The sequence below is a fragment of the Schistocerca cancellata genome, chromosome 1 (assembly GCF_023864275.1).
Source record: "Schistocerca cancellata isolate TAMUIC-IGC-003103 chromosome 1, iqSchCanc2.1, whole genome shotgun sequence".
Taxonomy (NCBI): domain Eukaryota; kingdom Metazoa; phylum Arthropoda; class Insecta; order Orthoptera; family Acrididae; genus Schistocerca; species Schistocerca cancellata.
The window spans coordinates 1,050,356,851-1,050,375,614 of NC_064626.1; the positions used below are offsets into that span (position 1 = coordinate 1,050,356,851).

At 39.8% G+C, this 18,764-nt stretch overlaps 1 protein-coding gene across 1 annotated transcript in view; it reads left to right on the top strand.

The window, feature by feature from the left end:
- Positions 1-18,764, top strand: part of LOC126090526 (T-complex protein 1 subunit alpha) — a 77,921-nt gene that overhangs the window by 24,426 nt on the left and 34,731 nt on the right. The window contains exons 5-6 of the mRNA XM_049906993.1: positions 3,121-3,231; positions 14,706-14,887. Coding sequence (XP_049762950.1) covers positions 3,121-3,231; positions 14,706-14,887 — 293 coding nt within the window. The remainder of the gene's footprint in view (positions 1-3,120; positions 3,232-14,705; positions 14,888-18,764) is intronic.

An 18,764-nucleotide genomic window follows, 5' to 3' on the forward strand; every position in this document is an offset into this window, starting at 1 on the left:
TAATCTTAGAGACCAATATAATATGTCAAAGCTTAGCTTCTCTTGTAGATATACGGTACTGTGTACATTAATGTAAACCGTTAACTTTTCCTTTTGCGTGTTCGCGCTATGTAACCAGTGATCTTGCTATTGGCTGACTATAACACGTGTTCTATGCTCTGAATAGCTGCTGTCATCGGCTGGCGAGACCTCGTGGCTTGAGATAAGACTCGCTTACAAAAGGACATCGCAACCTCGGTTTCAACGCTCTGGAAACTAACGCGCTGTGTTTGGTGCAATTCGAATTTATACTTTCGTAATGCGAAAATATGCAGCGTATATGTTGCTGCAAATCAAAGGTCCTTCCAAAACTTCTCTCATTTTTTTAATTAAAAGTCTCTCCATACTTCTTTCCCCCGTCATTTCTTTTTTTCCCGGAAGTTCTACGCGATTGTATAAAACGTTAACCATTCAAAGGATTGATAAGTTTTGCAGTTCCGAGGGAAAATCTGCTGAAAACTTACTGTCACTTAACACGGAAAAAGTGTATATTCGCCCGGGAAAAAGCATATTTTTTAAACGGGATATCCGGGAGAAATCCGGGAATAATCCGGGAATTTTTTTTCCTTGTCCCCGTATACACCCTGAATTAGTCTAACCTTGCTCTCACAATCCCTGTGTGATTGATACATAGGAGGTTGTAGTATATTCGTAGAATCTTTATTTAAAGCTGGGTCTTGAAACCCTGTCAATAGACGTTCTCGGGATAGTTCATGTCTGTCTTCAAGAGTATACCCGTTAAGCTCCTTCAGTATCTCTGTGGCACTCTCCCATGGGTCTAACATGTGACCATTTGTCCTTCCTTTCTCTGTATACATTAACTATCCCATGATGGCCCAATTTGGCACAAATCCCACACACTAGAGCAATATTCCAGAGTGGGTTGCACGAGTGATTTGTAAGCAGTATCCTTTGTAGATTGATTGCACTTCCGCTTTATTCTATCAATAAACTGAACTACCACCTGCTTTACCCACAACTGAGCCTATGTTATCATTTCATTTCATAGCCCTTCAAAGTGTTACACCCAAGTATTTGTATGAGTTACAGGATAGTACGTTCTTTTATTTTGTGAAGTGCATAATTTTACATTTCTGAACATTTAAAGCAAGTTGCCAATCTTTTCACCACTTTGAATTCGTATCAGGATCTGACTGCAAATTTGTGCAGCTGCTTACAGACTGTACTTAGTAGACAATAACTACATCACTTGCAAAAAGTGAGAGGTTACTATTAATATTGACCACAAGGTCATTAATATAAAACATTGACAGCATGGTTCCCAATGCAATTCTCTTGGGCACACCTGAAGTTGCTTCTACATCTGTCTATGATCTCCATCCAAGAAAAGATACTGTGCCCTCCCTACCAAAAAGCTCTCAATCCAGTCGCAAATTTCACTTGATAACCCCATATGATCGAACTTTCGACAATAAGTGTTGGTGTGGTACTGAGTCACATGGTTTTCAGAAATCAAGAAATACTGTCTTTATCTAAGTGCTTTCATATAGTATAGTGTTGTCTTGGTGTATTGAGGAAAATAAAATCTGTTCACTTGCCAATCTAATGACTGTGCTTTACTGCCCCATCAATATTATTGTGTAATGTGTGTAATCACACGTGTGTGACCACTATCTCCGGCTGCTCTGAGCAGACTGCAACAGAAGTGCATCGAACCGGAGCAACAATCCAGCCCGGGGGAAGGATGGCAGGGTATCGGTGGAGAAAGAGGACTTGGCACTGCCTGGTGAGCATGCAGGGACTAGAGGTAGCAGACAGAGCTGCCAGGTGCAGTGTCAGGAGGCTGTGGGCAAGGGAGAGGGGGAGAACCACAGCCTGTTGCAGTCTGGTTGGAATGGCCGGAGATAGCAGTCGTGCGTATGTGAAGTGTGCTTGCTTGTGGAATGTTCGTGTGTGTTTCTTTTCTGAAGAAGGCTTTGGTCAAAAGCTCATATACAAGTCTTTCCCTTGAGCCTGTGGGCACTCAACATATTTTTATGGTGAGTAGCAATCTATCAACATTGATAATCTTAGTCTTTCTGTACAGAAAAGAGAAACATCACAAGGGAGGCATTGATGGGCACACTACCTTATCTGATGCTAACATTCTCTCTGGCTAAGGTTAATTGCTGAATTACAACTAGGCATTTTACTGAAACTTTATGAATATAATTCTTACTCATGATGGAAGGCAGAAGGCATATGAGATGTTACATTCTTTGCTGGATTCTGAGCTGTAAGAAAAGATTGAGTCTATGACCAGATGTAAGGTGTGTAGATTAGGTTAGAAAATTTTGAAGAGCAACATGTGCATGTGTAATGGAAGACCACTACGCATAGAAAAATCTGAAGGACTCTTATATCCAGCATTGGCTCTCAAATGGATGATACTGATCATTATTGTTGTTGTTATTATTGTTGTGTGAAGTTTTTCCATATCTAATGATTTATGTTGGAGGACTGAATTTGCCTGGAAGCACAGCATGTGTGCTACGGATTAACAAAAGAAGAGATAGTTAATGAGTGTGCACTATATGAAATGCTGCTTCATGTGTCTCCTTGTTGCATAGAAATTTTGCTTTAAGTGATGAGAGCATTGTTCTTATGTGATATGGATAAAATGTCACAACAAATACTCTGAAGTATGAAGAAAGGTTACTGCCGGAAAGTGCTGTGAATGGTGTTTAGGCATGCATGACACACACACACACACACACACACACACACACACACACACACAGTACGTGTGCACGCAATTTGTGCTTTTCATTTATTATGTATTTGGGTTTTGAGACTTTAACACTCTTTCAAAATATAATTTGGGTGTTCACTGCACTTTCATACCATTGAGCATTACAGTAGAAATTTTATCCATTGTGTTTAATTTGTGTGATGTTGAATTATTTACAGACTTTCTTGGATTCTTGTTGACTAAATATTTGCTAAAGCATAGTTTTTGAGAAATATGGTCACTGAACATAATTGTCCAGGAAAGGCAGTTCATGTCATACTTCAAGTTAGATTCGTGTTCTCACTTGCTGTTCCTTATTAGTGAGATTTAGGCATGTATTTCTTTTTTAGAGAGGCGTGTAAATATATCCAAGAACACCTTACGGTTGGAGTTGATGAACTGGGGCGAGACTGTCTGGTGAATGCAGCAAAAACCTCAATGTCAAGCAAACTTATCGGCGCGTATCCTTTTTTCACTATTTTTTAAAAGCATTGCATTTACCGAGTTATCTGCTTATTCTGTACTAATAGTTAGTAGCTTGTTTTCATGGTTCATGTGTCTGATGAAGGCCTGTTTGGCTGAAAGCTTTGTTTGACAGTCTTTTTGTTGTGCCCATATCTGACACAGCATCTCCATTATATGGTGAGTAGCAACTGTCCTTTTCATAATATTGTCACTTATTATGTCAGGTATATGTTTGAAGAGCATCCAAATAGAAAACATACAGAGAACATTCTCATGAAAAGAAAGTAGTTGTAAACTGTCAGACCCTGCAGATCTCGTTTTATCCAATGGATGTAGTGATTCTGCTTCAGAGACTGTAGAATATGAAGTGTGATGTCTCCCTGAGGGAACCGTATAGTCCCTTAGCTAAACCTCGACTGTCACAGGGTCCTCACTCGGACATAGACAGGGAAGGAGAAACTTCATTGATAAAATGGCTCCCATGTTCAAGTGGAATGCATCAGTGGGGCTATATCCTCTGGGCCACTGCCAGTGCATCATCAATCATGGAGTAAAATCAGCACTCCCTTTATAAAGGGCCTGTTCTTGAATAATGTTAATGAAGTTGTATTTCTCTTTCCTCTTTGTGATGCGCAACATAGGTGGAGACACACCTGTCCATTGTAGTATAATTTCACAGGTGGAACAGTAGCAATACAGTCAATATATTTGACAAAAATCAGATTCTTTCAATCAGAAACTTTCTCCAATAAAAATTATCATTATCGTATGCTGTAGTGTAGAAGGCTGATTAACTGTGAAAGTGCTGCACCTGGAGATGATGTTGAAGAGGAAGATATATTGTACGCAATTGTAAATGTTTAATGAATTTAATTGAAAACCAAATTTGTCTTGCAGTTTATTTCCTAACCACTGACAGTTGTCTTGAGAAATCTCTCATTTGCATCAATGTGCGAAGTATAGATTGTATCAAATGCCCTTTCAATGCCTGTACTATTTTCTCACATGAATCATGTTTTCTCTTCTTAGATTTTGGCAGTGGCGTACTTTCTGTGGAACAAGGCTTGGGTGCAATTAATGTGCTCTGCACTGTGAACATTTCCAGGAAAGCTACTTTCCCCAGTGCTGCTTGCTCCTCAGTTCAGACAGCTCATAGAAAACATAGTGCATTTTCAGCATATGTAGTCAGTCCCAGTTGACCTCCTTTGTGGAAAAAAAAAAAAAATGCAGAATAAATGCATCCCAGCGCATTCAGACTGCATGAACATAGCAGTTTCCAGGTGCATAGTGTGCGAAAATGCTTCGTGCGGCCGGCCACATTCAGCAGTGATCCATATTGTCTGTGTGAAGTCCAGCAGAAATGTGCTTGGAAAAAAATGCTCGTTTGGCCTTAGTTTCAGGGATGGATGGGTATCAGAAAATTTTGGTTCTAATATTGGTCAACTGCATATAACTTCGCAACCTTTCAGGTAATAAGGGTCAAATGCTGCCAACTTACAAAAGATTGTATATGGAATGGCAGCTCTTCCTGAATATTACACACAGTTTCAAAAGCAATACAGTTGTATGGGAATCACTACCAACATTTCAAGGTGAGATAGAAGGTGCCCAGTCACTGCTGTAATGCAAGTGGAAGTCTCCAGGCAAACCCGAGAAACATAACCCAGGCAATGACAGAACAATTACTCTGGTAACTGCATTTGACATTATCTATGCTTCATAACATGTCACTTGGTCACAATAGGATCTGTTACATGAGTGTAGCATCTCATAGGGAGAAGCAAAGAAATCCTCCTCATTGTTTTTGTATTTCATCTGGGTTCACAACAGTTTAATTCTACTCTTGAAACTGGGGATGAACTGTAGATACCCAAGTAGCAGTTGTAGTGTAGCTGCAGAGCAAAACCAATGTCTGGTCATATAGTTTTAAATTTTCCTTGAGTTCCATAAATCATGTAAGGCAAATGCTGGGATGGTTCCTTTGAAGGGGCACAGGCAATTTCCTTCTCTGTCCTTCCCTACTTCAAGCTTGCACTCCATATCTTACGATGTTAGTGTCAACAGGATGTTAAACACTAACCTTCCTCCCCCCCCCCCTCCCCCCCCTCCCCCTCTCACTTCAGTGGAGCTAACAGTACATAACTGGCTTTTCTGTGAAAAATAAGATTCACAGTACAGTTTCACATTCTGTTTAGGAGAAACTGATCGACCCTAGGTAGTATAATTCATCTGAATGAGGCTACACAACAAGTTTCCCTCTACAGGAATTGCCTAAATGGTATTTCCTTTAGAAGCTCTACAATACTCCTTGGGCAGCTCTGCGGATGGGACAAGGAGTTACACCCGTTTTCATAAGGTCCTTTGCCATTCATAATGTTACTCAAAATGTAGTGTCAGGAATTTTTTGTCTGATCATTTCTCTTGATAGTATTTCGTTTGCAGTAAGTGCCACCCCCACTGCCCCCGCCCCGCCCCTCCCGCCCCGCCCCCCTCATGTTTAGCACCTTCTGCGTGTGTGATGTGTTGACAAAATATATTAACTTTATTTTACAATTCACATGTTATATAATTTTATTTATTATTTTACACTTCTAAAAGACTAATGCTCATAAAAAATTAATGTGGTTGTAACTAAAAAGTGTCTAATGTTTTACAGTTTTACATAAGTGACCGTGATTGTGTGAAGTAACCAGTAGTGTCAGTTGTTCATTTTACAATTTCATATAGTTTAAAAAATACAGTGAATCTTACCAGTATACATTTATTAAAACAAGGTTAGATTCTAAATGTAGCTGAAGGAATTAGAACAGACAAAAGGGTGTTGCAAGCTATGGTGTCAGCAGCAGTATGTCAAAACAACCCAAAATCTTTCTCCTTTATAATGTCCTTTTGCTTAGTTTCACTTAAAGATAAAGTATAATTACACAGTTTGGTGTTAAAACTAATAAACTTTCAGATACACCTTGCATAAATATGGGAAATAAATTTGCTGTCAGGCACTATGTACTTGTATTTGATCTGAGTGTAATCATAAAAGGCCTTTGTCAGGTCAACGTGTCTGTTGGAACTGAGCCAAAGCAACCAAATCCCAATGATTCTTAACCCTTTAGTGACCAGTGGGAACTATATGCGAAAGCTGTTGTATTTCTACCTTGTGATTAAATCAATGCAGAAGTGCAGGTCCCGCATGAGAGTCACTGTTTCGACCGCTACAGCGTTTTTTTTTGTTTTTTTTTTTTTTTGCATGTGAAGTGACTTGGGTTGTATCTATCTACTTTTATACTTGTGAGGGAGATAGTATTGGTGTATATTTGCTGGATTTGACTGAAAATTACATAAATATTACAAGGTAAGTTAGCAGAAGCAGAAGTGAAGTATTCTGCCCATTGACTGGGGCAGAGTATAATAAAATAATGGGAGGAGTGGATGGATTTGATCAGCTGCGTGAATGGTATGCTGTAGGCCATCGTTCATGTAAGTGGTGGCACAAACTGTTTTTCTTTCTTGTGCATTTGGTAGTTGTCAATTCCTACGTTATGTGGAAGCTACAGAAGACAGAAGCAGACCAGCTAACGTTTAGATTGCACTTGGCAAGGCAGCTTATCTCTGGCTTCTCAAGTTGAAAGAGAAGAGGAAAGCCTGTTCATTCTCAAACACCAAAAAGTGATGTGTCTGGAGTACCAGATGAAGTTTGTTTGGAGAAAGTTGGAACTCATTTCCCTACAAAACGTACAACAGAAGATGCCACCAATGTAGCATCAAGAACAAAGGAAAGAGAACAAAAATGTCTAGCAACTGTTGTGTACATTTGTGTGTAGCACCATGCTTCTCTAAGTTCCATAGTACATCACCTTAGTGAACTCAAAGGACAGTATGAACTAATACAAATATAAATGTAATGTTTAACATGTTTTTGACCTAAAAAGTAAAGGAAATACATTTTTTAAATTAACAAGTGAAGTTACTCCAGAGTTCGGTTGGAACAATAGTCCCCACTAATTTTTTTATACTCGTAGGCTTAACTCTCACTTCAAAGATTTAAACTATGATTTTATGAACGGTTTCTTAGCCCAATAAAGTGGTCATAAAAAGTCTACAACTTCTGGAAATAATTTGGTCACTAAAGGGTTAAATAATCCCCAAAAACGGGAGATTGTAGTGGCCACCTGCTCATTAAGCATTGTCCCACGAGATGGCGCCTGGTGGTAAAAACACTTCAGACCCATACATTAGGGCCATAAGCCTACTCTTCTCACTTGTTTGGAGCATCTCCATATGTGAGGACGTAACTGCTCCACTGTCCCCACTCACAAGATGGGCAGTGAAACTGGATTTTTCTGCTGCATTTTTTCAATCTAATGTGACGTGTTCGCTAACCTAGCTTCAATCTGTCTACCAGTTCCTTGCATAGTAAGCACCACATTTGGGACATTAATTGTATGCACACTTGATCTATGGAAAACATTGCTTTTCCAGTACAATTTTTTAAAATTCTACCCAAGTTACCCATGATAGAAAACACTGCGTTTACTTTTTGTTTTCTAAAAACAGGTATCACCCTTTCACTAATTTTACCATAGTGTGGTAAACAAATGTAGCAAAAATACGTTTATATGAAATCTCAGAGTAAGGATACTATAAAGCAGAGAGATGTCGGGTCCTTTTGACATACTGTTGCTGGTATGATAGCTTGTAGCACAATTTTTTCCTGTTCCAATTCCTTCACCTGTACTTTAAATTTCACACAGTTTTAATAAATTTATTAGTGTAGGTCTTTTATATAAGCTCTACTACATTTTTTAAACTGCAAGAGACTATAAAATCAGCAAGAGTAACTGATGCCACTGCTTAGTTCACACAATTTTGCACAATCACCACCACATATGTGGAACAGTAAAACATTAGACACTGTTTTTAGTTAAAACCACCTTATTTTTGTGCATAAGGTTTCTTACAAGTATAAAATAATAAATAAAATGATAAACATGCAAATTGTAAAACAATTAATATAGTTTTTTGATACACCACACATTTAGAGGGTGCTACAGACTGGTATGATGTACACTGAAGTATGTGTAATAACTGTAAACAGCAGCCTCTGCATGAACTCAACTTCCGACATAGATAGTCCAGTTGGGGCGGTATATACGTAAGTGATAGTAATGTTTTAAATTAAATTTGCTGATGTGTGTTTTATTTACTAACATGTCAAGCTAATATAACTGTACATGTAGTAAAAATATATTTAAAAAGAAAGATGATTAGACTTACCAAACAAAAGCGCTGGCAGGTCGAGACACACAAAATTCTAGCTTTCGCAACCAACGGTTGCCTCGTCAGGAAAGAGGGAAGGAGAAGGAAAGACAAAAGGATATGGGTTTTAAGGGAGAGGGTAAGGAGTCATTCCAATCCCGGGAGCGGAAAGACTTACCTTAGGGGGAAAAAAGGACAGGTATACACTCGCGCGCGCACACACACACACATACCCATCCACCCATACACAGACGCAAGCAGACATTTGTAAAGGCAAAGAGTTTGGGCAGAGATGTCAGTCGGGACGGAAGTACAGAGACAAAGATGATGTTGAAAGACAGGTGAGGTATTAGCGGCGGCAGATTGAAATTAGAAATTAGCGGAGATTGAGGCCTGGCGCATAGCGAGAAGAGAGGATATGCTGAAGGGCAAGTTCCCATCTCCGGAGTTCTGACAGGTTGGTGTTAGTGGGAAGTATCCAGATAACCCGGACGGTGTAACACTGTGCCAAGATGTGCTGGCCGTGCACCAAGGCATGTTTAGCCACAGGGTGATCCTCATTACCAACAAACACTGTCTGCCTGTGTCCATTCATGCGAATGGACAGTTTGTTGCTGGTCATTCCCACATAGAACGCTTCACAGTGTAGGCAGGTCAGTTGGTAAATCACGTGGGTGCTTTCACACGTGGCTCTGCCTTTGACCGTGTACACCTTCCGGGTTACAGGACTGGAATAGGTGGTGGTGGGAGGGTGCATGGGACAGGTTTTACACCGGGGGCGGTTACAGGGGTAGGAGCCAGAGGGTAGGGAAGGTGGTTTGGGGATTTCATAGGGATGAACTAAGAGGTTATGAAGGTTAGTTGGACGGCGGAAAGACACTCTTGGTGGAGTGGGGAGGATTTCATGAAGGATGGATCTCATTTCAGGGCAGGATTTGAGGAAGTCGTATCCCTGCTGGAGAGCCACATTCAGAATCTGATCCAGTACCGGAAAGTATCCTGTCACAAGTGGGGCACTTTTGGGGTTCTTCTGTGGAAGGTTCCGGGTTTGAGGAGATGAGGAAGTGGCTCTGGTTATTTGCTTCTGTACCAGGTCGGGAGGGTAGTTACGGGATGCAAAAGCTGTTCTCAAGTTGTTGGTGTAATGGTTCAAGGATTCCGGACTGGAGCAGATTCGTTTGCCACGAAGACCTAGGCTGTAGGGAAGGGACCGTTTGATGTGGAATGGGTGGCAGCTGTCATAATGGAGGTACTGTTGCTTGTTGGTGGGTTTGATGTAGACGGACGTGTGAAGCTGGCCATTGGACAGGTGGAGGTCAACATCAAGGAAAGTGGCAGTGGATTTAGAGTAGGACCAGGTGAATCTGATGGAACCAAAGGAGTTGAGGTTGGAGAGGAAATTCTGGAGTTCTTCTTCACTGTGAGTCCAGATCATGAAAATGTCATCAATAAATCTGTACCAAACTTTGGGTTGGCAGGCCTGGGTAACCAAGAAGGCTTCCTCTAAGCGACCCATGAATAGGTTGGCTTACGAGGGGGCCATCCTGGTACCCATGGCTGTTCCCTTTAATTGTTGGTATGTCTGGCCTTCGAAAGCGAAGAAGTTGTGGGTCAGGATGAAGCTGGCTAAGGTAATGAGGAAAGAGGTTTTAGGTAGGGCGGCAGGTGATCGGCATGAAAGGAAGTGCTCCATCGCAGCGAGGCCCTGGAAATGCGGAATATTTGTGTATAAGGAAGTGGCATCAATGGTTACAAGGATGGTTTCCGGGGGTAACAGACTGGGTAGGGATTCCAGGCGTTCGAGAAAGTGGTTGGTGTCTTTGATGAAGGATGGGAGACTGCATGTAATGGGTTGAAGGTGTTGATCTACGTAGGCAGAGATGCGTTCTGTGGGGGCTTGGTAACCAGCTACAATGGGACGGCCGGGATGATTGGGTTTGTGAATTTTGGGAAGAAGGTAGAAGGTAGGGGTGCGGGGTGTTGGTGGGGTCAGGAGGTTGATGGAGTCAGGTGAAAGGTTTTGTAGGGGGCCTAAGGTTCTGAGGATTCCTTGAAGCTCCGCCTGGACTGGATCAGATTCTGAATGTGGCTCTCCAGCAGGGATACGACTTCCTCAAATCCTGCCCTGAAATGAGATCCATCCTTCATGAAATCCTCCCCACTCCACCAAGAGTGTCTTTCCGCCGTCCACCTAACCTTCGTAACCTCTTAGTTCATCCCTATGAAATCCCCAGACCACCTTCCCCACCCTCTGGCTCTGACCCCTGTAACCGCCCCCGGTGTAAAACCTGTCCCATGCACCCTCCCACCACCACCTATTCCAGTCCTGTAACCCGGAAGGTGTACACGGTCAAAGGCAGAGCCACGTGTGAAAGCACCCACGTGATTTACCAACTGACCTGCCTACACTGTGAAGCGTTCTATGTGGGAATGACCAGCAACAAACTGTCCATTTGCATGAATGGACACAGGCAGACAGTGTTTGTTGGTAATGAGGATCACCCTGTGGCTAAACATGCCTTGGTGCACGGCCAGCACATCTTGGCACAGTGTTACACCATCCGGGTTATCTGGATACTTCCCACTAACACCAACCTGTCAGAACTCCGGAGATGAGAACTTGCCCTTCAGCATATCCTCTCTTCTCGCTATCCGCCAGGCCTCAATCTCCGCTAATTTCTAATTTCAATCTGCCGCCGCTCATACCTCACCTGTCTTTCAACATCATCTTTGCCTCTGTACTTCCGTCCCGACTGACATCTCTGCCCAAACTCTTTGCCTTTACAAATGTCTGCTTGTGTCTGTGTATGGGTGGATGGATATGTGTGTGTGTGTGTGTGTGCGCGCGCGAGTGTATACCTGTCCTTTTTTCCCCCTAAGGTAAGTCTTTCCGCTCCCGGGATTGGAATGACTCCTTACCCTCTCCCTTAAAACCCATATCCTTTTGTCTTTCCTTCTCCTTCCCTCTTTCCTGACGAGGCAACCGTTGGTTGCGAAAGCTAGAATTTTGTGTGTATGTTTGTGTTTGTTCGTGTGTCTATCGACCTGCCAGCGCTTTTGTTTGGTAAGTCTCATCATCTTTCTTTTTAAATGTACATGTAGTAAGGCGTGCATGTCTGTCTCTCTCTCTCTCTCTCTCTCTCTCTCTCTCTCTCTCTCTCTCTGTGTGTGTGTGTGTGTGTGTGTGTGTGTGTGTGTGTGTGTGTGTGTGTGTGTGTTAGCGTTAGTGCTGAAGAAGGCAGCAAAGTGACTGAAGTGTGTACTTGCAATAAACATTATTTGCAACTGATTATTGTACTTTTACCACATTCTTACCCTGATTTTATTTTGCCCGAATAGACATTTCAAGTTTGTCAGTCGGTGAGGTTTATAGGCATTTAAATTTTTTTTTTAAATAAAGCTTATTTGAATTTATTTTGATGATGTTGAGTACTGCTACTGACACTAACATTAATTATTAATGAAAACCAAGACACCTGTTTTGTTAAACATTTTTTGTGTTACAACCAGTTTTGCTCAGTGAACCTCTTCAGGTTGCCGAGTTGTGCTAAAGTCATGGCACAAAAGGTCTGGTTGTTGGATGTAATGTTAAAGACCAAATCCAAAACTGCCAGTCATAAACATTCTGGCAGAAATACAGCAAGCAGACATGGCATGGTGTGTACAGCAAACACTGCATGCCACATACTGTAAACTATATGCAGTATGCTGTGCTTCTCCCCCCAGGCAGTTGGCAGAATGTTTGATCACTGTTTTGGATTTGGTCTTTAACATTAAATATGGCAACAAGACAATTTGTGCCATGACTTAGTAAAACTTGGCAACCTGAAGATGTTCAACGAGTGAAACTGGTCATAACACAATAAGTGTGTCCTCATACAGCTGAAGTGGTTATCATTAATAATTAAAACCGCTTACTTGACTGCTACACCTATTTGATTTCAAATAATGGTCTCTCAGAACACACAATTTTGTTTTAAATGTGTGAGGCACAGTGGTTGATATGTAACTCACTCTTACCTGCTCCAGTTTTATAGAATACTCATACATTCCCATCTCAGCTGTGGATGTTTGGTGTACAATAAATTTAATAATAATGGATGCTCTCCACTATGAGGAAATCGATAAACTCCATTCACAGCCACATTGTGAAGGCTAGTCACCCACCACTTGGCATCAGATGGCTATGCCTACAAAATGCATGCATTCAAACCCCACCCCCTTTTTCACCTATAACTTTATTGTGACTCTTTCCAAGTATGTAACAAATGTCAGTGAGTAATGAGGTTTTTTCGACATGTGTGAAAAAGGATTTTCTTCTAGAACTGGTATGTCAGATATTGATATGTTTTGTGTCAAATGTGAATTATAAACCTACTTTGGCTTTTAAAAGGTCCAGAATTATTTTAAAATTGACTGTGTTAAAAAAAAGCATTCCACTTGTAATTTGAAATATGCTTTCTAGATTTTAGATGCAAATCCTAATTTTATTGTAGTATATTCTGATGTATTGAAACAAGGATGTCTCGTTGGTCAGGAGCTTCCATGACCATTATCCATTATCATCACCAGATGTTGTAAGTTCAGGCATTATAGATCTTCAAAATAGGCAGTCTAAAATGTATTATAAATAGCTAAAGTAGGCTGAAAGGGCAATATAGAAAAACCGTACATTATGCTTACTTATTTACTAGATTGCACTATTCAATCATAAAAAATCAACACATTATTTTAACATTATGTTGTATCATATTTTTAAAGCAACTTTACAGTTTCCAACAAATTGGGAATTGTGCTTGACAGAAATTGATAATGTTTCTTCAAACCCATGCACTACAATGCCTCATTGGTTGCACATGACAATAAATGCTTGCTTAAAATGTTTGGAGTCATGTTGAGTCTCTTCTCATATGATACATTTTTCATCTGAGAAATGATCTCTTAACATCTACAGAGATAATTGGAGCAAATCTAAATGACTGAAAAATTGTAGGGTCCATAACAACCACGCCAGACCTTTAACCTTGTTGAACTTTTGAAATGTCAAGATTGTGATTTTCAGAAACAGCATTTTACACTTTTCCCTAACTAATGAACATCCTTTCCCTGGTAAACTTTCCGTTCTTTATATTGTATCATACACAATTTTCACCAATTTCCTCAAAGGCTGCTAGGTTTCTTGAAACTGGCAGATCATTTGTGGCAGAAATCTGAACTCGGCTATGATGAAAGTTGTCATTTCTCATCCTGAAGATTGGAAAAGTTTCTTTGTTGCTGCAGTTTAAGATGCTTCAGTTTGCATAGCGATGACCATCTTAATTATATTTTGAAATGTGAAGTGTAGTAGACTGCTGCGAAAATGCACGTCCCCCGTCTCATTATAACAGGTTGAGAGGGCAAAGGTTCATCTGATGCAGCGTCTTTAAATGTGTAACAAGCTTTGTATCTCCTCTGAAACCCTGCAAAAATTATGTGCGGTGTGGGTCACATGAACAATGGATCAGATGAGGCATGTTCAAGGGAAGAAATTTCTCATCTCTTCTGAAACACTCTGTGGCGTATAAGCACTAACGTTAATGTATGCAGCTGAGAAATTAACTTAGAACATACGTTCACTGAAGATGTGTGTGTGTGTGTGTGTGTGTGTGTGTGTGTGTGTGTGTAGTTCTATGAACATATTTTTTTATTCTTCCAAAATTTATTTTAGTATGGATGCTAAAAAACTCAATATTGTGTGCTCAAACAATTCTGTCATCATGATACACAGTTCTTTTACCAACTTGACCCCCATCCTCTTCCTTTAAATTTCAAAAAATGTTTTTAAAAAATCGTGCCTGATTTTTAGGTACTTGTTGTGCAGTGAGCTGTGGTTTGGTAATTTGATATTCTGTGAATGGTTTACTGTAATAAACTATTGTATTTTATTATTGTGGAATATTTCAGTTACAAAAATTATAAAGTACATGCTTTGGAGTATTGTACAAGGAACTAAATATTTACAATAAGTTTAAGAACTGGAATTGAGAAACCAGAGGAATGCTGCCAGAGGAAGTAAGCACAGAAAGTAGTGTTTTGCTATGATATTTAAGTGCTTTCTTCACGACTGAATGATAGAAATAAATTTATTGGTAGTTTGCCTGTTTGTAAAATAAAATTTTACTGTGATTTTTCTGATTTCATACAAATGCCTTTCAATTTTACCTTAACTCAAATTAAGTGATGCCGATTTCTTCGCTAACATGGTTGTAGATGCTGCACAAGCAGTAAAAGTTTCTGATGGAAGAGGTGGTTTTATATACCCAATAAAGGCTGTAAATGTATTGAAAGCTCATGGGAAAAGTGCTCGTGAAAGCATCTTAGTTCCAGGATATGCCCTCAACTGCACTGTTGCGTCTCAAGGTAATTCTTTTCTTTCAAAAACTAAACCAGCCAGAGATAAAAGTATGATATACTGATACTGTATATACTGTATAGTAATAGATTTTGTATTGTTGGAAGTAATTTTTTTCTGTTTGATCAAAATAGAGCAAATATGTTGACAGTTCAGTGAGTCACATATGTAATGTTTTGCTCAGTGATAGTAGCCATTTGTATCCAGAGAGACAGATTGACTGGCACATACTGTACATAAATATCGTGGCATATTTTTGGACCAAGAAGAGCCTGAAAAATTGGGGAATGGAAAGCGAAGATTACCGTATTTACTCAAATCTAAGCCGCACTTTTTTTCCGGTTTTTGTAATCCAAAAAACTGCCTGCGGCTTAGAACCGAGTGCAAAGCAAGCGGAAATTCTGAAAAATGTTGGTAGGTGCCGCCACAGCTAACTTCTGCCATTGAATATATGTAGCGCTACACAGGCACGCTTTGCGAGCACAAAGATAAATACTGGTGCCAAAACCTCTGCGTCAGTAAATAAATTTAAAAAAACGTGGAAGGCGAGCTTTTTTGTCCGCCCAGAGTTTCAACCACTGCATTTTCATACATTATCCAATGAAGTAAATACAAATTCCGTATTGTTAATCTACGAATTTCAATGTACTACGAAAATCCAATGGCAAGACTGTTTGGGATGTTTGTCAATATGGCCAGCTCTACGTTCCGAATTTTTTTCCTACCTGTGAGAAGAGATGGTTGCTAACAGGAACTTTAGTGAATTGTGAATCACATGCAGTATTCTCTTCACCGTAAGAATAATACGAATATAAACATTTTGCCATTATTGTTTCGTGTTTGCTGCTATCTCGTTTAAATCCTGTCTGCCTAATAAACTACGGAACTAGAGTGACCCAACAGCAAACGCGGAAGAATATATGTATCGTGTCATGTGTATATTCGTATTATTCTTACACTGAATAGTGATAGTTAGAAATGAAGCACGGCAACTAACTAGATTTTTGAATCTAAGATGACTAATTTCTTTGCAGAGTGTAACGTACTAAAGAGGCACCTGCAAAGATTTTCAAACGGAGAAAAATTTTCTCTGAATTCTCGTTCAGAACATTTTCTATTACACGCAGTCTATTATTTGGTTCTTGTTGATCATTATCAAAGAAAGTAGTAGTGCAAGTAACAGCAAATAGCAGTCTCTTGCCATTGTTTCGCTAATGAGACAATTCCTCTTTTTTTATTGTAAGCGGTGGCAGCGCGGACTAAAGCAAGCCATGCCGCGAGCGGCGATGGGTCGTAAACACTCATCATCAGAATGCGACAAACAAGGATGACACAGTACAAAAAGGCATTTTAAGCTTAGAGTGATGTAAACACCTATAACAAAGAGAACGCCACTTATCAGATCAAAGAAGAATAAGCAATGAATTCAAACGAGATGAAGCATGTGAAAAAGGAAGGGTACCCGTATAAATAAGGACAGAGCGCCTGACACATAGCAATGGCTACCTGGTAAAGCTTAACTGCTAAGCTTACGACTTGAACCAAACTACTGTAGCTGTATCATCATTCATTCGACTTAAATTGTCTCATATTACAGTGGACCAACTTGGTTCCGATTTGAAGGTGCGGTCATAAACTTTTCTCTCCCCTTGAATTTAGAGTCTCAGATTTCAGGTGCGACTTAGATTTGGGAAAATTTTTTTCCTTGATTTCGAGTCTCATTTTTCAGGTGCGGCTTAGATGCGAGTGCGACTTAAATTTGAGTAAATACGGTACCAATGAAACTTTCACATTAGATCAGACTCCTGCTTCTGTAGATAACTTCCGTAAGTTTGTCATGAATAACCACATTTTGATAGTGAAAGTGTTGCTTTTCATGATAACATGCTAACTCAATAAACACACTTCTCTTAAATAGCTTAATTTTCAAAAGCTCTTAATTTCCCTGTGTAAGTTTTCAGTATTTGTGCAATACTTTGACTTTAAATTCTTAAAAAAATCGTATTCAAACTTTATGGCCCTTGAATGTATTGGGATCCTCAGAGAGCACAATTTTTGAATCTGTTGTGTCATAGTTGATTCTCTAACCATATCTTGTACTCTGAACACCAAATCTATAAAACAGGTGCTTCTGATTATCAGATAATGACAGTACTCTTGTCGAAAGACTGTATGCTTCACTAACTCCATGTTGGCACTCTAAATAATCATCATCATCATTGTCAAAGACAACGGGTTTCCACCTCAAGCAGTCTACCTGTCTCTCCTTTCCCTCTCACTCCTCTCCATTCCTCAGTTCATTGTTCACATTTTGTCCAGTTTCCTGATTGCATTTGCACTAAATCTTCCGCTCCCAACAGCTGCTGATCCCTCAGTCTACGTCTTATAAGGAACCCCTTGCGTTTGAGGTCGCACGTTAAATCTTTAGAAAGGATAATTTGAAAGTGTTGGGTTAACAGTTATGACAGAAAAAATATTAGCTGCTAATGACTTGTTGTGTGCATGCGTAGGGCTACTGAGAACGAGTGTCCAGGAGGTGCGGAGATCAAGCTTCTGTGGGATGTAAGATTACTCTTTTCAATATGGACTTTGTCAACATTCAAGAAATGTTCAAAACAAACTATTAACTTGCACCATGGTAAATAGTGCACTACAGTGATCACAAAAGTACATACCCTCAAGATCGAAGGCGAACTCATTGGGAGCTACAAATTTTGCAGGACATTAATCTAGGTATCCACTCTTAAAGGATCCGTATAAAATCATATTGGTGTAATGGGGTTATGAGATCTGATGGACTGTGATGCAACTGAATTCAAAAGTCTGGCTGAATTTGTCCAGTGGTTCCAGGCGGTATGAATTGCAATGTCACATACTTTTCAGGAAGGACTATGATTTTTTTATGTGCAGACCAGGAATCCAACAAAAAAAAAGTTATTTTGACCAGCTGTTGGCCAAAAGCAGTGTACATACCACAGTTGCAGTTCTCTTATGTCCATTTCCAGGGTGTATATGACCCGGGACAACTGGGAAATCCGGGAAAAACCCAGAAATTTTTTCATGTGGAAAAAAACAGGGAATTTTTCGGAATTCTGGGAATTTTTCATTGCTTTAGCTTTCAGTTAAATTTTTGTAATTTTAACTGGTAAGAATTCGATTCTCTAGCAAAGAATGTAACTGTATTCTGCTACTGGAGAATGATGCTGCAGCAATAAAATATAAACGGGAAGAAAAAATAAATAAAACTTTAGTTGCAAAGGAAATGCACCATTTACAACAACAAAACACTGTGCATGCACAAGTGTCTGCAAACAGCACAAATACGTCAAAGGCCATAAGACGAAGACTATGTAATATTTTGTTACAATAAACTGCTTGCTATGAATGAATGTGACGTCACAACTGTTCACACTAGGTTCGTTTCACCAGTTGCCAGCGGGCTCATACGCATGTGCAGTTGTTTCCTTGTGACCCATGTTTGCGTTTCATGATTTTGCTGCTTCTCTTCGTTTACAGATCCCACGTCAAATGAAAACAAAACGGATTTCTGTGGCCAGGAGCTATCAACTGAATTAAAATACATTCACATAATTACAGAGGGCAAAAATATATTATTAGTTTGTTTTCTGATTTTTTTTTATTTTTTATTTCCAAGTTATTAGCAGTCGAGCATTAATCAGCTTGCAGAACAATGAAGTTATTTTTGCAAGTTTGCTAAAGAAATTTGGCTTTATTAATCTTTCTGCTAAGGCAATCATTTTGTTTGAAACGTAGTGTTTCATTCCACAGTTTTGGCCAGTTCCAACTGTTCGCTGAATTTCAATTGCATGTTACCATCTTCTGCTATGTATGGCATTATGCCACAATGAACCAAAAATGAGATTG